The sequence below is a fragment of the Acanthochromis polyacanthus genome, chromosome 8 (genome assembly GCF_021347895.1).
Source record: "Acanthochromis polyacanthus isolate Apoly-LR-REF ecotype Palm Island chromosome 8, KAUST_Apoly_ChrSc, whole genome shotgun sequence".
Lineage (NCBI taxonomy): Eukaryota > Metazoa > Chordata > Actinopteri > Pomacentridae > Acanthochromis > Acanthochromis polyacanthus.
This window is the reverse complement of record NC_067120.1, coordinates 7,329,044-7,352,920: the sequence shown is the minus strand read 5'-3', so window position 1 is coordinate 7,352,920 and position 23,877 is coordinate 7,329,044. Positions and strand designations below refer to the sequence as shown.

Genomic DNA, 23,877 nt, shown 5'->3' with positions numbered 1-23,877 from the left:
GTTGTTGACTGTAAGTGAAGTGACTGCTCAGATGTCAGGTGCACGCTGCCCTCCAAGTCTCCTCGGTGTTGACAAGCTCAACACGTGCCCTCGTTCCTCATCTCTATCTCATTTCCTTCTGTGTCCCTTTCCTCTCCTTTCTCTCTCTCTCCCTGACCCAGCGGTGCGATGCTTTAGTAATCCCATGAAAAACACTGGCAGATGGCACTCGAAATTAGGAGCAGTCTTGCACATCTGCAAACACCATATACACGTACAGACGTTAAACGGATGAAACACACATCTGCATGTGCCTACACCTTCACTTCCTCTTTCATGACCCATCTCGTCAGGCCCTTGTATTCTGTTATTTTTTGTCTAATTTGCTCTAGCTGTCAGTGTTTTTTTTAGTACTTTGACAAATAAAGTGCGCTATGAATAAAACGTGTTATTTTTATCTCCACCTCTCTTCCTCTTGAAGCCGTTTTTTCTGTCATCTGCAGACCATGAGTGCATATTTCACACGCCCTTTTTTCCTCTCTGTTTCTTTTTGATAATTCCCTTTCTTTTTTTCATCTCTGCAACATCTCCTGCTAAAACTAGAGCACGAAGGCCTGGATGCCGACAACAAAACGTTTCACCCTGGCAGGCCGACATCAGAGCCGCTGTGATGCGTGACAAAGCTACGCAGCTGGCAGCGGCTAACACCACCTAGCTGCACACTAGCAGGCAGTGTTCAGTGTTGTCTTCGGCTTTGGCTGTGCGCTCGCAGATTGGTGGGAAACACGCAAACTTTAGACCCACTGGGGAGGCAGCTGGCTCTAACCAAGTGATGTTCTCCTCCTCTACACAACACACACACACACACATCAGAACTCTGAAAAAGGCAAGACTGCATCAGCCCGAGCTCCAACTGGGTGAGATCACCGCTGTGGTAAAAATACGGCTGTCCTGAGAGAGACATGTTTCTCACAAACACTTTCACGCAATCAATGAAGTACGCGAGTGTGTCCTTAACCCTTGCGCACACATGGACTCACAAGCATGTGCACACGCAAACATTTTCCAACCACCACATCCTGTGTGAATACAAATCTTAAACTAAGTACAGGGTGAGACTCCGGCGCTACCCGGATTACTTCTCTCATTCACAAACACAATTGTCCTACTGGGACAACGCTCGCTCCGTGACATAATCCACATGTAGGAAGTGGGGTGCTTTCTAAACCGGACTTATTGATTATTTAGTGAATGGGGAGAAACCTAAGAAGAGTCACCGATTGTTTTTGGATCGATACGTTCCCAGTACATGCACATAGGTTGTGTAACATGTCATTCAAGCAGCTTATCCGCAATCTTCCTGCAATTAATTCCCTTGTTTATGGGAAGTTTAAGTCAATAAAAAAAGTGTTTTAAACTATGAAGAAATGTGCGTCCCTGCCCTAATCTCCCTCTGGCATGTTTCTGCAGAAGTAACAGCTAAGGCAGAAAATCCTCTTCCCCTCAGACTGTAAGCTTAGTAATTATTCCTTTATTCACCCTGTCCATCCCATTTATGGATTCTTCTCTTTTCCTCTCTCTCTATCTGATCCTCAGATCGTCTCCCCTCCCACCCATTTCTCCCCTCGCTTGATTTGCAGCAATGCTACGGTGTACACAGCGTGTGCATGTGTGGTCTGCATATGCGAGGCTGAAAATAAGTCGTCAGTCAGATATGAAGTCATCGCGGGAATTATTAGTATCATAAATCAGAGGCTCAGCAGAGGGGGAGGTGGAAAAGAAGGAGGCAGGGAGAGAAGCAGAGAGGGGGAGAGGATGAATGGTGAAGAAAGAGAGACAGAGAGAAAGGAAAGAGGATTATTTCAAGCAATTTTTACCATGAAGTTTTAAGAATGTGCAAGGGGAGTAACGCAGATTAACAACAGGAATGACAGAGAAAAGGGAAGGAAGAATAAATGAAATTGCTCTAATTTCTGTTGTTGATTCATTTATCTTTTTTTGGCCTACCTCCTGGAGCTCAAGGTGAGGTTTTCAAATTACTATTTTTGTCTAACAAATGTTGTAAATATATTAAATTTCAGATGCAAATCCTCACATTTGAGACACTGGAACCAGGTAATGTCTGATAAATGACACACAATTGTTTCCAAATTTTATTTGTGTCATGTAAAACCGCCTACTTTCAGTTTATTTCAAAGGCACTGTCCTTACACGCTCACAGTGGCTATTGTTTGAGGAGTCAAAGTTACAAGCTCACACATGACCCCTGACCTCTGAACTTTCTCTGTACTCAGTTTGTTCACAAAACACACTTTGTACTACTGTGTGTCCACAAATACTTTGTACCCAAACAGCCTCCTTGTCGCTTCCGCTGATAGCAAGGACTGTACAAAGAAGAAAAATCCCTCATCCAAATAGTATTCCCCACATATTTTCTTAGCATTAATTCGCATTAAACATAACGTTTCTAAAGGCTGAAAATTCCTGTCTCTCATGACTTCTCTCTAATGAGATTTCTGCAGCTTCCTTTAACACACAAGCACATCTGCAGCATTTATTCACGTGATGTTTTAATGCACAAGTGCATACATACAAGCATTCCAACGAGTACACGCAATGTCCTCTTACATACATGCATACACACATAAACATCATAGATGCACAGACAGTGGCTGCTGGCTGCACTGACCCTAATAATACAACCACCCAAACAACAGCCAACGTCATTGGCTGAGTCCTTCTGGGGAATATTCTCTGCCACTGTTGTCGTGGAAACAGCAGAAAAGCGGGGACAGAAATGGAAGAGGTGTGATTTCTCTTTTTTTCTCCTGAAGAAACTCACCGAGAGCGAGCTGTGGAGACTGATAAAGAGGAAGAGGAGGGAAGTGCTGACAAGTGGTCTTTCATTAATAACAACATGATGTCTGATCAGGAAAGCTGAGGTGGAAAATCCTGGATTTTCAGAGACAATCAGAGGGTGTGTGTGCGTGCGTGCGTGTGTGTGTGTCGGACATGAAAGACGGTTGTGTGTGTGCATAGAGTATGTATGGGTGTGCCCACCCTAAGCATGTACTGGGTTCATCTCTGTGACTGTGACTAATTGTGGAGCCCGGGTACTTTGAGGCAATCCTCGGCATCCATGAATGACTCATGAAAAAGCGCTAATCTCCCGGCGGAGCGAGAGAACTGAGAGGAGGAGAGGAACGAGGATGTGGGGATGCAGAGACGAGAGCAGAGATTTGCCCGAACAGCATGCCTCTGTCGTCTCATTTCCAATCCTGACTGAGGCAGATTACACTCTCCTTTCTGCGCTGACACATTTGGGACGGATTCATAAGCCTCCGCGGGTGGATGTGTGTGTAATGCTGTCCCTTAAAAAGCTGCAGCCACCACAATTGAGATGTTATTAACTCAACGAGGCTATTAACAGTCTTGCTGGGGCTCAATTATAAGTCTTAGTGTGCTTAGTGGACACTATGGCAGGATAATAACTGTGGTAAATAAGGCCAGAGGATTGGAAGTTAAGCTTCTGCATTACTGTAGTGATGCTGGGTAAGAGAAAGACTCCAACGAAGCTTAAACATCAAAGAGTCATCAGAGAGGCTTTGCATTCAGAGAGCATGCTTTTATATTTCCTCCTCTCCCTCCTCCCTTCGCATATACCTGTGAATTTGACACCACAAAGTCAGAATGTTTGTGTGGCATTAAGAAATGAGGAACGACTGGCGTTATGTGACCGAGATGAGACTTGTCGAGCTCATCAGTGACATCTGCTGACCAAACTGTGCAATGGCAGCAGTGCACCTGCTCACTGTACAATAAGGTGATGATAATGTCTGCACAAAGACTCCAAAACTCCATTCATCATCTCACATGTGCAGCCACACATATGGACACACAGACACTCTTGCGTACCGGTGAGCAGGGAGACTTTGTGGAAGGTTCCCTCCAGCTTCCCCATGAGAATGTGCACAAAGCCGTCTTTGGACAGATGACCGGCCTCTTTCGAGCTCTGGTCGTAAACCACCACTTCTTGCTTCCTGCCCAGCTCCACCTGTGCAAAAAAGACAAACGACAAAGAAGAGAAGGGATTTCATTACACAATGCCGCTGTGGAAAATACGACAGGGATCCACTGGCGACGAAGAAGACGGTGTTCTCGAATATGAATGGAATTCTAAGCATCTAGTTGTCATAATGGGCAGTATAATTGAGAGCTCATTCATCTGGGACACACCCATATGTTGCTCCACCTGAAAGGTTGGTTCTGGGGAATATATCGTCTTGGCAGTGAAGATACTGTTACCATCTAACCCTGGGGTAGCTTCCTCATACACCTGACCACTCTGATGCTCTCATATTTACCAGGAAGCAGTGACAAGGAAAAGAAAATGAACCCATAAACACTTGACGCACTGGGAGTTGTGACAATAAACACTGTCTTTATCGGTGCTTCTGAATGCAGCAGAAAGCAGGATGAACTACAGGTGATTCCACAGTAAGTTATAAAGATAAAGCATAGGAATATAAATAATGCATGAGTGCTGAGTATTGCACCGTGCAACTCTGAATGGAATATTTATCGTGCAGATAACTGCTGAGAAGGACGTTTGCTGTGATGGTGGGTAATATCTGCAAAAATCATAAAAGCTGGCGACGTGGTGAAGGGTCTGGACGTCCGTTTCTTGGGAGAAAGATGAGAGGATACGGGCCGATGTGACAAAGTGTTTCTGCGATTTGGGTGAGGGAGTGTGAGCATGCGTGGGGCTGCGCGCGCACACACACACACACACACACACACACACACACTAGCCAGGCTGTGTTGTTCCCCATGTTGTCAGGCAGGCTTTGGTCACGTGACCATCAGGCAGCGCCTACTGCAGCTATGAATCACTGCATCACTGAACCGCCACTGGACAGGAGAGAGGAGAGGGGGGGGGGGGGGGGGGGAGGAGGGCTGGCTGGAGGGAGGAAAGAAGGGATGGAGAGGGTGGGAGTGGAGGGGTAGTGGGGCAGGCAACGATGGAGGCGAGATGGAGAATGATGTAAGACGAGAATAAAGAAGAAGAGAGGAAAATGAGGCAAGGATAAAAGGAGGGGGTGAACAAAAGCCGGAGGGGGTCGAGGATGAGACAGTTCAGTGGTTTTCTTTGTTTTCCTCAATTATCAAAAGTGCACCATCTTGATCTGCAATGTGCCAGTGAATATCTGCTAGCTTCCAGGCAAAACTGCAGTTTTTCCAAGCGTTTCTCAGGCACTGCTTCCCTCTCTGTGCGTTAAAAGGCACACTAGTGAGGATAGCTTATGGTACACACAGCTACTCAGTGCGCATGGAGTGTGTCTGATTATGTTTCTGCTTACAGAGCAGCTGTAGCAGAGTGGCCGGGAACACAGCCAGGCAGGTGATTTAGACAGGACAAGGTCAGTCTGAGGAGTCTGGTTAGAAGTTACTCTAGTCTAGTATAACCTGACTTGGCTCTGCCTGCCTGCCTGCATCCAGCATTATAAAAACATGACAGGCTGATCTGTAGCACCGACCATGAGAAACGTCAAACTCATTTATTTTTTGTCATTAACCCTCTGAACCCCAAGCAGTTTCCTGTTACATTTTTACTCACTGTGAGTCCATATTTTTTACTGCAACATAAAGTCCTGCTCCTCTAATCAAACAGCACAGCCATGGCCAGAACTCAAAAATATCTTTCATGCAATATGACAGAATCATAAAAGCAAAAAGGGGAAAAATGAAAATTTAAGTTGTTTTGATTTTTTTAAAATAAAAGTGAAAGAGCACAAAATCTATAAAACTTGTCTAAGTGCGCACAGGGGTTCTACAGTATACTATAGATATTTTACTACTTACAGTTTTAATTTGTGTTCCATCTGCTCTGTGTAAACACAGCTGGCAGTTCAGCCGAGTTCAGCCGAAAAGATCCAGATTTTTTGTCATGTGACTACTGGTCTCAGCTGATGTATTAATGGCTTGTCAGTTGTGCCATGGAGCTCAGAACTCTTTTAATTTTTATAGACTGTGGTTAGTGTAAACCATTTATTTTTGGTGAATATTTACAGAAGACACATTGAAATGAGAAATTTATAATATCACAATTTTAAGCTCAGATTTGGTCACATATGGGTAGTTCAAGAACATCTGATAATTCAAACTTTGACAAATCTCCCTGTTTTTGCAGGTTCTGTCTCAAATAAATAGAGCTAATTATGGCATTTTTTAAAAAAAGACAATATATGCTTCAAACCCACCAGCAGGTTTTGGGTTTGATAGAGTTAATATATCTAGACAACATACAAATAAGGCCTAAAGAGTTTGCCACTAACATCTTTTGACTGTTTAGCCCAAGTGTTTACGGTAATAAATGAGAACCAAATTTCCCTGCTTTGATTCTGGCTATCATTTCTAGAATGTAAGCTGTATAGTGAAGGCATAAAATAATTACATCATCATGTCAGAAGCACAGCTGACTGCGAAGTCATCAGTCTCAATATATTGTCACATACAGAAATATCGAAAGATGCAATTAGATAAAATAGCTTTAGTTATTAGACAGAGCCTGGTGGTAATTAGCGTTTATTTGTCAGATGCATCAATGCAATGCTACAAACTTAAAATACACTCTTACTTTAGCCTTTGCCTATAGCATAACACTTAGCTGTTGTTAGGTATTCTTACTACGTACACATTCACCTTCTTTTTAACTGCTACTCTTTCCATCTTTATTCACCCTGCTGGGTAATTTTGGATCATGATCCTAATGGGATCAGATCTAATTTGGGAGTCTGACCTCACTGCCTGAGGATTACAGTCCTTTAACTGTACATACATGCACGCCAGCAATACACATAAACGTGCTCTATGGTCTTGTTTATCAGCTCCGTGGTGCAAAATGAGAGCAGCCGTTAAAATTGCTAATCAGTCTATTACTCAGTGTTGGACAAGCAGTGGGAGATTCATTCAGGTTTTATGAGACAATGAGTCATATATCCCTGTTTTAACACATTTATAACTTGCAGTATATGCAAGGTAATGGATGTCTACTGTGTATGCTGTCTGTAAAACTACTACACAGTATTTTAATTATTACATGTGAAGTAAATATTCAAATTATGCATTTTCCTCAATATGCAAACAGACCTATCTCAATGTCTGGATTTACAAATTACAAAAATTGTGGTGTTTCTGTTACAGTGCTAGAAAACAGACGAACATGAAAATTCAGCTTCTAACAGACAAATTAAATGTTTTTTTAATCCGTATTGTTAACAAAATCTACAGTAAACATGTTACATTCATTCAGTGTTTCAGCTTAGAGGATGGAATTACATATCACCTCACCCGCTGTACAAGTGTTCCCTGTGAGTGGAAAATAAATAGCTTTTAGATTTAATAGAGTCTATGAATGACGGCACTTCCATCAGTAGTATGGATTATGCTTTAGGTTTTGCTTGAATGACGGGATGAAACTACACATCCTGCTGCGTACGTGATGTGCATGGAGTTTGCTGCAGTGTTAGAGGTCATCGACCCAGGGCTGGAGTTGGCTCTGAGACTGCAGCAGCAGAACAGATCCCTCATCCCTCCGCAGTGCTACAGCATCACTGCTATTACGGTACTGGCCCAGGCTCTCTGACGCATGCACACTGCAGGTAAACAAGGAATGCCACCGGCAGAGAGGGAAAGCAAGAAAGGAAAGAAGGAACGGAGGAAGGAAGCGAGGAAAGAAAAGCCAAAAAGGGGGTCAGGAGGAAAGCTGAGAGAGGGAGGAGGATTGGATGTAGCAACAGCATTAAAACCACCTGCCAAATATTGTTTACATCTCCCTTGTGTCACCAAAACAGCTTTGACCAGTCAGGTCACTGACATAGGACCTCTGGGGGTGTCCGATGGCACCTGACACCAGGATGTAGGGGGCAAATACTTGGAGTCCCGTGAGATTGAGGTCTGGGGAGGTTGGAGACAAGGTCAACGCTTTGTTCCTGAGCGGTTTTTGCAGTGTTGTGAGACCACTGCCATCAGGGTGTGCTGTTAATTTATTTGGGGTGTGTTGGTGTAACATCCACGTGAATGCCAACAGCCAAGGTTTCCCATAAAAATATTGCAGTCTAACAAGACAATTAATGTCATTTAATTAACCTCTCGGTGGTTTTAATGTTGTGGCACATCAGTGTGAATACAGAGAGGGATAAGAGGGACAGAAGGTGGCACTGGCAGACCAAATGCTACAATCCTGCTGCACCAAAGCTTTCTCTAAAGGATCAGGAGGCTGGCATCACAGCAGGACATAAACAAGGAGCAGTCACAGGAGAGAGGTTGGATTGCTCTGGCCCGTTGCAGAGGAAGATAGCAAGAAACAGAAATTCACATTTGTAAGTTTGTGCTGGATATGTGAATTTAAAAAAAAAAAAAGAAGGTGTTGGGCAATAGTCAAAAGTCTCTGCAAGACTCTAAATGACCCTGTGTTGTAAAATATGTAAGGAGTGAAAGAAAAACACGGTCTGAGACAAGGCTGCAAGTCAAGGCCTGGACTTGCTGTCAATGCTCCTCTGTAGGGACAGTTTGTACACTCACACAAAACACACACACACACACACACACACACACACACACACACACACACACCATGAAACATAGATGACAGGCAGCAACAAAAATCATCTGTGGAATTGTGGAAACACAGTCTCGGCGTACAGCAAAAGCTTGTGCAAGAAACTGAAACATGGTTTCCCCTGACCTCAGTGGTGCTACTGACCAGTGACAAGGTCAGTGCTGAGCGGGACAGTATGTGTGTCTGTGTGTGAACTGGTCTGTGACACAACATCAGCATAAACAGTCTAAAAATGGACCCACATTCCTGAGGTGCAGTCTGGGTGCTCTCAGATCGTCCACTATGGGATGTCTCACAGAGAACAAGACGAGTGCAGTACGAGCCGTTCACAGTTAATCGTGTTTGCAGCTCAAACTGTGAGGAGCTCAAGAGACATGAAGAATTTAAAAAATACTGTAAAAATCTTTTATTTGACACATCAACTGCACTGTAAATCATGCACTTAATGTTTGGTCTGATTGATTTATACACACATTTCTGATGCTCTTATTATCTCAGTCAAACTCATTTTATAGTTGGACATCTGACACTACATACAGTACATGACATCTTGATAAAAACCCTGATGCATGCAGCAGGCAGTGACCTCCCCCAGCAGTGTATCTGTCAGTTTAAGACTCCGCCACACAGTTTGCAAAGTACACCTCATCTCGCCACTGTATAGATACCACCCTGGGGCCAGATGATGTCATTGACTGGCACTGGCAGCTGCCACTTCCATGTATGCTTCAGTAGGTGTGATGTGTGTGTGTGTCATGGTGTGATTCTATCCTTATGAGGACCAACTGTGCAAGGGATATAAAGCAATTCACAGTAAACCCGGGTTTACGGGCAAGAACTAGGATTATGTTTGGAATTTAGATTAAGTTTATGAGGTGAGGAATTAATGTCATTTGTGGAAAGTCCTTGGAAGTGCAGCTTTACACTTGTGTGTGCGTGTTTTTAGTCGGGGATGTGAAGATGTTGCGGGGTGGTGAAAGTCCCTGACGTCCCTGTGCATGTGCAGAGTGAGGTCATTGGCGATAATTTCATGAGATGTGGTCACCAGATCTGGTCACACCTTCACACCGCTGAATGTCAGAGGACCTTTAAGACACACACACACCAGGTCCGTACAGGTTAAACATTCAGATGCAAGTAAATTACAAGTGTACTGTTTCTCACAGTCTAAACTGCTGTCTACAGAGAACATATGCATGCTGCAGATCCGGTTAAACCACGTCATCCTTCTCAGTTATTCCATTTTGTAAACTACATTTCATATCCTCAAAGCAGTCCTTTAATCTTTTCCAAATGAACACACGTATTTCACATAAATGTTACTGTTAATTTGGGAGGTCGCAGTTTTAATCTAAGACTATATACAGAGTGTGAGTGTGTATCTATGTCAAACAGTGGGATCTTTAAAGCAAACAATGATTCATGCCATGACCTCATCAAAGCAAACACATGACATATCCGGCTCTGCAGAAAAACCACCGCTGGCTGTAGCGTCGTCTGTTTGAACTCAACAAAAGGAAACATTTAAATGAAACATACAGAAAATTCCCTGAGTTTGCCCTCTGGGTCATCTGGGAAAAAAAAAATCCGCACATGAGTCATGAACTAAGTTCTCAGTTCCTGCTGCTACTGTCAAGGCAGATGACACATGAATCGCTCATGTGTTGCCCTTCATTTTGAAATACTGTACTGGAGTTACTGGAAAAGTCAGAACAACACTGTTATGAAACAAAGTGTTTTCCACATACCAGCGTCTTATACTGTGTGTCTGATGTGTAAATAACAGGCAAGCATTTTGTTGCCAGTTTTTACTTCTAAAACTCAGAAGTACTCACTGTTTATTCTCCTAATTATCCTTGGATTTCCCATCATGTGCCAGCCATTACAGTCACCCCACTTCCCCTTCGCAGGGAGGATAAACACAACATATGGTGCGTCATCAGTGGAATTGATGGAGATCTTCTTCATTGCATAAATGCATTAGCTGGTCACGTGTTGTCTCTCCCTGTGCAGCAGGGCACTCAGCCAATCCTACCAATTAAGATCACAGACAAGATCACAGACCCATTGCCTGGCTTGCTTTATTGCTACGTGGCCATTATACCAAACAACAATAATTGGGCTACTGTTCATTATCATGTCTAATATGTTGGTGTCACAACCCTCGAAGACAAACTGGAGTGTAATTACAGGTACATGAAGTAGAACTGGCTATGCAAGTACTGTCCTAAAGGCATGACACATGATGCATTAGAACATCTGTATTTTAGCAATGTACAGATTTACTGAATCTTATTTACACTGTACACAACTCAAATCTATTAAAAATGTCCAACTCAACATCCCAGCTCATTCAGTCTTCAAAATGCCTGTTTAATCTGACTAATAGTGCAGAAAGAAGGAACAAATCATTGCATTTCAGGAGCTTGGAAATTAATTTTGGGCTTGTCTTTCTTAATAAACTACCTAAATGATTATTTGTCTTTTGAAATGTGTTACTCATTTTCTGTGAATTGACTAATTGATGCATGGGATAAATGTTTCAAAGCTACATCAGTGGAACTGATTTACTGCATTTTTAGTTTTCCGTCAATGGCCAAAGAGAATTGGGATGCATCGATCCATTTTCTTTGACTTTTCCACTACTGCTGCCAGTAATGGCTGATCCCTGACATACGCAGTCTTTATTTTTTTCCTTCTACTCAGAATCTGGTCTGAGCAGAACTTAATGTGATCATATTTTGTCATGCGGAAAAACTACATTTTTGAAGTACGCCTGCCAAAAAAAATGCTTTGAATGTGGATCATCACATCTGGCCGGTACCTGATCCACTTATCTAGGTCAGTATGCCGACGCAGCTGAGTTTACATTAAAAAAGTAAAATCACAAACCTCTCTTTGGCTCTGTTTGTGTCCTCAGCTGCAAAACATAACACTGGAATCATACTTGTGGCTATAAATATTTAGGTTCCACCTCATACCAGCATGTGACAGCTTGTAAAAGTAACTTGTGTCTCTATGAGTAGGCTGCTGTGTTCTTGCTACTACTCAGGGTCCAATTCATCAGAGTTGAGGCCTCCATGCCTACATGCAGGAGAAAGGGTGCTTCCCCCGGGCTGCTTGTGAAAACCTCTGGTCCATCTGTCGGGCCTGCCTGGCCGGCTGTGCCCCGTCACAGCAGCAGGGATTAGCCGGGCTTAAGCCAAGAAATCAGCCGCCTGTCCTCCAGCCTGTCAGGAAAGACACGAGGAAGCCCCTGTTCCCGACTAAGCCTGTGCCATCCCACTCCCAGCAGAGGTCCTCCGCCATGTAGCCTACTGTATCCAGGCCCCTCTGACCTACATTAATAGAGAACATTAATAAAGAGGCAATGAAGGGATGGGATGTGAAAGGCAGAAGAAAGAGGACACCATTTTGATTGCTGCTGTGCTGGTCAGGGATGTTCATTCAGCTCAGTTAACTGAAGATTGGGAGCTTGTATGAAAGAGGGTAAGTGCAGCGCCTTGGGGGATGCAGGCTATTAGTTCTCAATGGGATGTGAGGCGGGAGGCAGCCGGGGAGGAGGCGGAGGCAGCAGCTCGTCCATGAATACCCTCAATGCTGCTCTCCCGCTTCCTGCATTCACTTCCCCAACAAAGAGCCACAATGGTGTCCTTTGCTGTCTTGGCTGGCTGAGGCAGCTCCTGGCGATGCTCAGAGCCGTGTGGGGGGTAGAGAGGGTGGTGTGTGTGAGTGTGTGTGTGTGTGTGTGTGTGTGTGTGTGTGTGTGTGTGTGTGTGTGTGTGTGTGTGTGTGTGTGTGTGTGTGTGTGTGTGTGTGTGTGTGTGTGTGTGTGTGAGGGGTTAGTTGGGAGCTGGCTTTAACACCACACAGCCAGTCTGCACGTGCCCAGCCCGCGGCCTGCCAGTGGCCACACAAAAGGGATGATGTCATGCTTAGCCAATAACAAAAGAGTCTGGGCTCGTCAGGCCCTCCTCTCTCACCCGGCTAGTTCCAGCTTTATCCAGCCTAGCATTAATCGCAAGCCTTATCCTCTTTACTGGGGGTGGGGAATGGATAATAACAAACCAGCCATGGGGCAACGCAAGACCGGGAGAGGGAAATTGAATAAACGATGAAGGCTGATGGTGGGAAGCTGCACGCTGTGGTGAGCGAGACAGACAGACAGACAGACGGACGGAGCTGTCATGAGACTGAAAGTGAGAGAAATCAGGAGGAAGCACGGCTCTGTGGGGTGCCACAGTGTGAGATCTGCCAAGCACAGGGCCCCACACAGAGATGAACCCAACAGACCCGGCACAGAAACACACTCGAGCTCGCTGCACTCACTGAAGTAACAAAACTCCGACTGGATCCAAAGCCCATCAAACTTCAACACCCTCCAGCGGCAGCTTTTTTCAACTCCTTCAGCTTTTTCTTGTTGTTTGCTCTTTGTTGTATTTTTCTGTCTAAATCTGTTGTCGGCGGAGTAGGTCATGCATCATCACGGCCCAAAAATAACACCAAAATATCTGAGTAAAATTGGATCTTTTAGTGGGGGATGAGTCAAACACTCTGAGATGCACAGTCTTTGCATGTGGCTCAGACCACAGGCAAACCTTAACTCAGGCTGGCTGAATGCTTCAATACAAGAGGCGTTACACAAGAACTTTGCTCAGTTAATAATGGCAAAATTTAGGGTGAGAAGAAAGACATGTGAGTTTGACTGCCTAAAGCTCTGGCAATAAAGCATAGTATAACAGAGAGTCAGTGTGAAACAGCAGGCACACAGAGGCTCTCAGCCAATGTGCCAGATGCTTTTGGGTTTTACTTGAGAGAAAGCAACAATAATCCATAGTTCTTGATTTTACCAAGTGGAAAGTGTCAGTCACCTACAAGTGTAGCGTCACAGGAGCAGCAGAGCAACACAGCAATCCACAGCAATAATGTGTAATTATTTGCATTTTGGTCAGCAGGGCGTGTTTTTGGTAATTTACGTTTACAAGTCATTCACCAGTTTTGTCAGCTAAAAGACAGATACAGTATCTACAGGGCATAAAAAGTGAGCAGCTCCTAAATCACTTTCATAAATAGATTCCACAGAGTGAGAAGGGTGACGGGTCCGACACTCTGACCCGCTCCTGGCAACTAGGAAGTAAAACGGCAAAATAAAAGAAGCATTTTATACTACTGTCATTCTGTGTCACACCTAAGGAAAAAATTTAAATCACCTGTTAAGTGTCACCGGCTCCTGTGAATCACTGTTTTATTCTTTTGGGCGTTAAGAGGACCTAAAAATAGCATTTAGCACCAAGAACAGGAACGACATCTGCCATGTCCTCCGCAGCTGTGTTATTGTCTTTATTCAGTCACTTAAAAGTGCTGGGTGATGTATGCACATAAACTACATGAAGGCACAAAACACATACCACACATGAAACACACAAACTTCACCCCACCCCTCCTCTCCTCTCCTCTCCTCTCTCCGCTTAGGTTTCCCCTCTCAGACTTCCTTCAATTTCACACAGAGACTAAAAATACAGGAGTCAGCATGCCACGGGTGGACAGGCCATGGAAAAAAGGCTGTCATATTCAGAGGAGAAGTCATGGAAAACGGGAGGATCCAATTTCAGGGCCACTGATAAGCAACAAACCTACAGTACGCCTGCATGCCCGCCAAATATAGCACCCACTGATGTGGCACAGGCTTGGGCTAGCGCAGGGGAGGCCGATCCAGAACCGCAGTGGTGCATGGGTCAAGCTGTCAGTGGTAATCTGAAAAACCTACAGAGCGGCTTCAGTATCTTGCTCAAGGACACTTCAACAGCATGATGACTTGCTGACATGGGAACCAGAATCTGAGAGCTCTGGTTCAAGGGAAGCTGCAGGACGTTCTGTATATTACATGCATGCTGCAAGCAGTGTTGCTATGCTACAGGAGTAAAGAGTAGATGCAACCACTGACCAACACCAACAGAAACATATCTCCTCTAGGTCTAGTACCATCATTTCTTCAACAATATGTGTTGTCACAGCATTCCCACACTGATTCTGCAGAAACAAGCAACATTGTGCTGACTTGTCCTAACTCATAAATACACTATTTTAATCCTCGTCACTAACTTGCACTTTGTATCAAATAAAAACCTTTAAAATCTCAAATGCTTTCTTGGCACAAAGATGTTTTTTAAAGTTAAATATTCAGCTTTTTTTAAACTTTGCTTGTGGATGGGGGAATTTACAAGACATATAAAGTACTGTGTTAAATGAAAAGGCTTGCTTTCAGTGATGAAATCCTTGATTGCTAAACTACCAGCAGCCTTTTGGGAAATACACAAAACCGCTTTCTCATGGAGAGTTAAATGAGAATATCAATACCACTCTGCAATTTAAGTCTACCAGCAGCCAGCCAAAACATAATGACTAGAAACTAGGAAAACAGCTCGTCTGACCAAATCCACCTACCGTCACCTCTACTGGGGTTATATCTCATTTGTTTGCAAGAAGTGCAAAAAACAACAGTTCACCATTTTAAGGAGGTTCCAGATTATTTAACTGGCAGGAATCGAGTGTCTTGCCATTATCAACAAGATGGAAGCTTTTCACAGTCAGCCTGGTACTTAGAGGAAAGAATGTCTAAGCATCAACTGTCAGGTAGCTTTACATGAGCTTTAACTCACCTTCACTTTGCCATTGGGTTGCAGCAGCTCAGTGACAGACACCTTGTCCTGCTGCAGTCGCCTCTTCACCAGCTTGGAGCAGCAAACATTCACTGCACCTTGAACGTGCGAGGCGTTGTACTCGGAAAATGTCCTGCTGTCGATCACCAGCAGGCGGCCTGTCCCTCTCTGAATGAGGCTCGCCAGGCGCTTGATGTCCATGGCGCTCCGCTTATTGGGCCCTTTTTCCCCTGCCATGCTGTAGGAAGGGCTGAGCCTCGGTACGCAGACGTAGGGGGTGGAAAGGGATGGGGTATGAAGGAAGAGGGGTAGATGAGAGAGGGAAAATGTGGAGGAAGAGATGGGGAGAAGGAGGAGGAGAAAAGGTCAGTGGAGGAGGGCGACCACTGGAGCAGGCGCTACGAGATCCATGGTGCCTAAAAGAGAAGAAAAAAAGACAAAAATGAATCATACAACCATGACACAACAGCATTTAAGTCTGTTTCAGGACTAACTTGACAGCAGTGACATTCAAGAATGTCACTGTCAGTTTTTGCAATGCTCAATACTCTATTATCAAAAGTATGATTCATTCATAGCGGATTTTTCTATTCAGCAAAAAAAGTCTAAACTTTCTGATTCAAGCTTTCCAAATCTCAAATATTTTCTGGTTTCTTTACTCTCCTCCGACAGTAAACTGAATTTGTTTTGATAAATATTTGAGGACGTCATCTCAGGCAACATTTTCTGATATTTTACAGAACAAACACATAATCAGTTAATCAAGAAAATAAATGATAGATTAATCAACAATGTAAATAGCCATCAGCTGCATAAAGAGCATCGCTGCTTTTCATCTGGAGCCTTGGTCCAATCACACCAGTGCGACCAGTAAAATATTTCAAACCCCACTGCTGCAAACTGACAATAACAGACCCACTGCGCATAATTTTCCAGTACATGATGTATTTTTATTCGTTCGTATCATCTTTTGTTGGCATGACTTTGAGCACCTTGCATATTAAAATAACCACAATGCTAAACATGAATATAAAAGTTATTTAAAGCCTTAAAAGCCAGCTGGATCATCTGCGAGGATTTATCAGTCCTGAGATCTGAAGGAATATCACACTTCCAAACACAAAGCCACAGCCTTAAATTAGACATGCACAACAATAAAACACAGGTGTGTGTGCGTGCCTGCGTACGAGTGTGTGAAGGTTGGTGGCTGTTGATCGGGGGGTCTCTTGTGCAGGAGCTCATGAAACAGGAAACTGAGGGCGTGAGATAAATTAAGCCGGGGGAATTCAGAGAGCAGGTCTGGACACAGGCAAAGGGCCTGCATGACATCCTGTATGTGTGTGTGTGTGTTACAGAGAACCGTCCATAAACTTGATGAACTGCCTCCTCCTATCTATCACTTGTAATCACTCTGAACTCCTCCCTGCTCACATTCACTGCAGCTTAACATGAGATGCACACACATGACATCGTTTGAGAGACCTATGTGTGGATGTGTGTAAGAAACGAGTGTGTACATGATCATTACAAAGCCATGGTGACATTTCTTTTGAGATAACAGAAATAAAAGGGTCTACGTCGGCCGAGGACCATTTCTTCGGTCAACCAGGTGTCATACGACAAGTGAGAAGGTCAGAATGTAAATGCCGACATGTTGTTTTATTCATCTACAGGCATGCGGTGTCATGAAAAATAAATGGGCCCCTCTCATTTACCCCAAAGCCTAAATGGAGGTTTAAACCTCGGTTGAAAAGGGAGAGTACGAGAGGCGGAGGTGTAGAAACACACAGTGGAGGGCGATGAACACAAAAGCCTTGGCATAATATAACAGCGCAAACATACCATAAATTAAACATACTAGCAACGCTGATATTAAAGAGAGGGGGGTGTGACAGGAGGAAATAGTTAAAACAGCAAACCAAAAAATGGTTTTGATGATAACAGGACGTTATGTTCTTCTACAATTAGAAGAAAAACAGACTCTCGATGTGAGGCAGAAAAAAACAGAAAAAAAAAAACATTCAGTGGTGAGAAGGTGGGCGAGAAAACAGACACTGAGAGAGAGGCGATGTGGAGAAACTGTGTCTTCTGATCAGTAGTGTGTTGGGAAGATATCCAGGCAGCTCTGCTCTGCAACTTTTCACCTGTGTACTGACACCAATGCCGTGCAGCTCCCTGCAGAGAGAGGGGAGAAAGGGGAAAGCTGGGGAGGGGGCGAGTCAGTGAAGGTTGTTAATCAGCCAGGATCTCTCCAGCCCAGCAACTCAGCCGGCTCAAGGTGAGGGAGGAGACCGTAGTGGAGATGGAGCAGGGAGGAAAGAGAGGCTGATTTAAAGAGGGGGAAACATGAAAGAAAGAACTACTAACTGTACCAAATAAAATACAGGAATTCTGCCGAGTACAGAATGCAAACAGTATTGCAGTGCCATTTACAACAGCAGAAGCCTTGCATCATTCCTCTAGATCCACAAAGCGATCATTTTCCATCACTGAGGCCTAAATCTCCTATAGGCTGTGAACCAAGCCTCAACATAGATGTACACATGTTGTTGCTGCCTGGCAACCTGCCTGATGCAAGAACAGCAGAACAAGAACATGGAAGTAAATCTAGATAGACAGAAGCAACTGCCTGCACTGTAAACACAGCCAAACTGCTGCTGTATCAGAAAGCAGCTACAGTAGACACAAGTAAGCTGCATAAAAATGAAGAAGAACTCACTATTTTGCACAAATACAATTTAGCTCAGAAGAGCGACTCAATAAAAAAAAGCAAATCTAATCTGCTTAACCTTGGCTAATCTGCCTGAGTGTGACAGTGCATGCTTCTGCATTAATATTTCAAGCAAGGCACAATTTTATGACCTGCGACGACACACGACATAGCATACTGACACAGTGACACCTTCTCTGTTTTTCCCATAACGTGCAGCCAAAAATCCATTCTGCAGAAGCCTTGCTGCAATGCAAGCGCCCCGCTACCAGAAACAGCCCCTGACCACATTACGACTTGCCCCATCACCTGTTATACCATACCGTATATGGCAGGGAACCCTCCAGTCCAGCTGCTAACAATATAGCTTCCAGGGGTGTGAATCTTTTCCTCTCTTTTTTTCCCCCCTGTGCTCTTGCTGCTGAGCACAGCATCTGACGCTGCATATGTCTAATGGCGACTGCTCTCCCACCCACCCAGTCTCTCACACTTTTTCTCTCCGAATCCCTCCTTCCTTCTCTATCACTCTCTTTCTTGTGCAGCGAGCGGAGATGGGAAGGGGAGGAGTGTGCAGGTTTACATGTGTGGTAGCGAGAGACGGGCGCTCTGCATCTTTCTACGTCATCGTACGGTAACCTTGATCCCAGTGGACCCTGTCTGTGCGGACATGAGGAGATGAGAGGTTTTGAAAAGTGTAGAAAGAAAATAAAGAAATATCATGAGAAGATGGGTGATGCAAAAACCTTCGCATGCTTACTCAGCACAACAACTAAAACTCATCTCACTAATGCGAAAGCGTCTTGCTCCCTCCATCTCGCATTCAGGCAGGAAAAATAACGAAAAAAAAACAAACAACAAACAAACAGACTCCTCGCATTAAAACAGGCAGCAGCCCGGAGCTTGCTGTGAGGCTCTGGTGGAACGGAGGAAAACAAGCTAAGTAGAGAGAAAGCAGAGAGACAGACACAGTGTGTACAGGCCCGGAGCAGATTCTGTTGTTGCCATAGAAACAGCCCGGCTGGGGTGATCAGGGGGCAACGGGGAGGGTGATGGTGATGGGATGCTACTGGTGCTGATGCTGGATGAGGAGACAAGAGGGAAGGGAAGCTAAAACTGACAGTGGTCTCTCAACTTCAGCTGTACAATGAAGTTATCATGTTTCCTTCACTAACAAATGATGAGATTTTTGCAGTGAATTATTCAGCAAGTTGTAGATTAAAAATATCTCGGCTATATTTACTCTGTTTGATGTGTTCTTTGACCCACTCTTGTCTAGTCTGAGACAGCAAATTTAGCATCACATTTTTCTATATTTGTCGCGAGCCGGATGAGAACCATCCTCACAGTCTAAGGAAGAAGAAGTTCACATGGTCAGAAAATCTAAGCACAGACAAGACGATGCAGCTTCACTCTGACAACTGACTACAGGCAGAAAAAACAGAACAACTGGTACATTTCGAAGGAATTTTAAACCATGCTGGTAAATATGAATACCTGAATTGATTGGAACTTAGAGCTGCGCAAACAGGAGAACCACGAGTTCATTGTATAATACACAAATTTTACACAGAGAAGCGTAACTCAAGTGTAAATTCACATCTACTCTGTTACTTACAACCTGAAAAACATGTTATTCATCATTTATTGTAATCCTCTTAACCCCATAAACTACTGTCCAGTTTCTATGGTGTGTTATCTTTAAAAGCATTTATCAGAGCCAGAAACTCAATTAGTCAAGTGAGTCAAAAATGACCAACGATTAGCATAAAATCTTGATATTTGATCAAAATCACTGCATCTTATGAGTCTCATTTAAAATTTGACAAAATAAATTTTTGTTTTAACTGCATGGTGTAAAAAAAAAATCTGTGTTCTGCGGCACAACCATGAAGTCATTTCTGACAGCAAACAGTCACATGGCAATAAAAAGATGGACTGAACTGGGCTGAACTGCAGGCTGTGTTTAAACAGAGCATGAAAAGAAATTATAAATCTAAGTAAAAATTAAAAATATTTACAGTATGCAGAGCCTCTTTTTCCCAGCACTGGTAACTTCGACGACACTTGGGAAAATGTTCCACACATTTTTTGAAAATTTTGTAAAATAATTCCAAAAATTCAACTTTTTTTTTCTTTTTTATGATTAATGACCTTTTAGCTGAGTCATGTTTTACAGAAGACATTTATGAGCTCATCCTACTCATAGTCATGTTTGTGTCGTTTCCACAGAGGTGGAGTGTTTTATATTGGAGTTAAAAATTAGCCCATAGTGAGTAAAAATGTGACGTCAAATAAGATATAATAAAATAAATACACCCAGAGACTGCTTGGGTTTGGGAAAGTTAAACATCATCAGACTGTTAATTCAAAAACCTTCAACACTTCAAAATACGAGATCATCTACAGAACTATTTACAGTACAGATCTAAAGGTCATAGAGCTAAAACTTGTTTACCAACTAGAAAGAAAAGAGGAAACTCAGAGCTGCAATATATTTTCCTCTTCTTGCCAAATCACACAAATCATCAACAGACTTTACTGATGCTCTCTTTATAGCTGACAATAAAAGACTGATAACAAAAAGGAGTCTAAGGAAGCAACCTTATCTCGATGACATGGGCAATCCGTGCAGGGATATTCAGGGGACTTTCATACAGAACCGTGAACTAAGCATGATGGGCCGGCTGAATAACGCCATATCAGACATCAGCGAGAGAAGCAAACACAAAGAGAGCAACTGGAGGGCAACCAGCGGTGATGTAATACCATCCAGGTTATTCATTAACCGGCTGCATAACGTCACCTGTGGCCACAGCCTTGAGTAGGCCGATATAAAGCCGCTCTTAGTCGCATACAATGACAGACATGACTTGTTTGTTTAGGCCGCAAACAATGACATCATCAGAGCGTCTCATGCCTTTTACTCTGAGCCACAGATGCTCCCATGAGCTAAAAGTTTACATATGTGTGTGTATACAAGCCGTCTGTCTCCTCTGACCGTACGTATCATTTACGCTGTAAAAAGTCACCACAACAAAGCACCATGCAGGTTCTCAGACCGTCAAACATCAACACTGGGTTTGCTGGAGGATTAGTGGATCACCAATTTATAGTCGGGAATTTAATTACAACACTTGTGTTGCTAACATATTTCCAGTTCACAAAATAAAAACAAATAAAAACAAAACTTGAGCATATTTCCTTGGAATTCAGGAAGATAACTGTGCCATTAAGATTTATCATGGAGTGAACATTTGAGGTCTAAAAACTAAAAAGTACATTTACAATATAATTGTGTGATTTGTCTGACTAAATCCAAAGATATTACAACCATTACTATAAAACTATGATTAACTGTTTCCACTCAGTGTTTTAACTTCCTGCCTAACAGCTGAACATGATATCAACCGTTAATTCAGGTCTCTGCTTTTATATCAAACAATAATCAGATAAAACATCTGAAACCAGTGATATACTGTATATGAACAGAAATGTTGGGGTCACATATTAGGGATGGAAAACAAGAAAATCAAACATATTATAATTATGTTGGGAGATACCGTGATAAGAGTCATGATTAATTTTACATTTTTTCCCCACTGAAACAAATATAAAAATTATAATCTTATTTTTGCTACAGTTCATACAAAACATGCATTTTCTATTGCATCTGGGGAATACAAATGAAAATGCATATAATTTGTATCACATTCTATACACTAGTAATCTCTATTTATGTCTATAGCATCATAATTCGTCATTTATATTGGGCATGTTGTGACACATTTTGTTGCTACCGTTTGCACATTGCACTTGGCGGTGTTGCGATTTTCTTATTTCGATTTATCGTTAAGCCCTAGAAGAAGTATACAAGATATTCATTTTCAGGTCAGCAGCAAAGTTGGTGAAAACTCTCTCAAACAGCACTTTGTAGAAAAATGTCAAAAGCAAAACAAGTCTCAGTTGGATCTCTAAAACATTTAAAGCCGCACTCATTGTGGCTATATTGCCTTGAAATGAAATAGTAACTGAAATTGAAATGTGCACGGATTTCAGTAGTGCGTTACTTTGCAATTCACAAAAACACTAGTGACTGGCAGGATGTAAATAATAAATGAGTTCTTCACAAATAGGATTAATAGAGGAACAAGCCTGTGGTGTTTACCCTTGGAATTAACCGGAGCAACGTGAGCGGAACAGTGCTGTTCCAGTGATCATGTAATTTTTGAAAAAAATCAATTTCTGGTTGCAGTCCCTGGTGAAGTAGATGATCAAACTGTAAACACGGTGTCCAGGTAGAAAGCCTTGTGGTGTCCTCCGATCAATACAAGCTGTTGCTGAACGGGGTCATATAACAAAACAAGGACTCCACCATGGCAACAATTACTACACAAATACTGATGCAAATAATACTTCACACAATTGCACTAAATCTGTCGTGTGTATGAACAGAAATGTGGGAAATCGTCCTGAAAAACTGCACAAAGAAACAGCACTGTATACAGTTTGATAATAACAATGATGGAGGGCTGAGCGGACGCAGCGCACTATAATAAACCGACCTACATTAGAAATAAGAATAGACTACAAAGCGTTGCTTTTATTGACTTTGCATGGGGCTATAATTTGAGCGGAATAATGCTATTCAAACGTTTGTACAGTCCACAGTGGGAAACCTGTCCTGTGTTGTTATGACGCGTGGATATGTCCGCATGCGAAAACGAAGCACACCATTGATCAGTACAGGCTGTGATGACAATAAACAGCAAAAATGCACAGAAAATGACGACAAATATGCATTCTACGTACCTGGAAATGATCGAAGGGCGAGCGGCCAAATGTTTATCACAATAACAGGATCGATAAGTTGAGCCTGTACGGGTTTAATTCCCATTATAAGACGGGCGCGCACATACAGCAGGGGGAGGGTGTGCGCGCTGACAGACTCGCTGCAGCACACAGAGGAGGGGAGGGGGGCGCGAGCACGGACAGCCGTTGCTAACGTCAGCTAGCTAACAGCAGCGACGGTTAATAACTTTTATTTTAGCCGATAATTAATCGATAAATACGCAAATAAGCACTCACCTGGCCTGGGGGGCTCCACGCCGCGTGTTATTCAACTGGCCTCCATGTGTGCGGGGGAGGGCGGCGGGGTCTTCGTTGGGGGCTGGCCGGTGTTTACCTGGCGGGGAGACAGATAGTGAAGCCCGCAGCTGACAGAGGCTGACAGCGCCAGGAGCAAACGAGGCATGAAAGCGCGGTGACAGACGGCCACAAGCGGCTTCCTTGGAGCCGTTTGACTGTATACCAGGCAGTGGAAGGAGTTAGGTTAACTATGCTAGGCTAGGTCAAGGCTAAAAGGGTTAGTGTGTGTGTGTTGAGGAGAAGGGAGGGGGGGTGAAGGTACAGGAGGTGCACTTTAGCACTTTCATGAACTAAAACGATGAGGTCATGGTTCAGCGGGAAGGGAGGGGGGGGAGACGAAGCGCGGTGAGGTTTACGTCACCTCCAGCCAATCAGCGCAGTCGGCTTAAGGGTTAGATGACGTCTGCGTTGTGATCCGTCGGTTAAAGGGACAGTCCGGCCTGTTTAAAGGAAACGCGAGGCACGAGGAGGATCTGAACTGCAGTCACCTGATACAAAGAATGAAACTACATGAATATAACAAATTATCAAACAAAATAACTCCATATGGCATAATAATAATTAATAATACTAAAATGACGCGTTTTACCAACAAAAACAAAATAATTTATTTAAATTGTGGAGTGGAGGTTTGCATGGCATGGTTCAATGGGTAGAGTGGCCGTTTTGCAACCGGAGCGTCGTCGGTTCGATCCCTGGTCCGGAGAGCTCATCTCGAGGTGATAGCAAATTCGTTGTACTCTATACAATGACAATCAAGACTG

The 23,877-nt window shown here is 43.4% G+C and overlaps 1 protein-coding gene across 3 annotated transcripts in view; it reads right to left on the bottom strand.

Annotated features, from left to right (window-relative positions):
• The window catches only part of dusp8a (dual specificity phosphatase 8a), a 47,630-nt gene extending 24,240 nt beyond the window's left edge, over positions 1-23,390 (bottom strand). Inside the window, exons 1-3 of one of the 3 annotated variants that reach the window (XM_022193958.2) lie at positions 23,054-23,390; positions 15,259-15,674; positions 3,895-4,033 (exon numbers count right to left, since the gene is read on the bottom strand). In XM_022193958.2, the coding sequence (XP_022049650.1) occupies positions 3,895-4,033; positions 15,259-15,495 (376 nt within the window). In that variant the 5' untranslated portion in view covers positions 15,496-15,674; positions 23,054-23,390. Of the gene's footprint in view, positions 1-3,894; positions 4,034-15,258; positions 15,675-18,291; positions 18,468-22,777; positions 22,946-23,053 lie in introns of those variants that run through there. The other 2 variants (XM_022193957.2, XM_022193959.2) reach the window with 2 other exon arrangements.
• Positions 23,391-23,877: the final 487 nt, after the last annotated feature.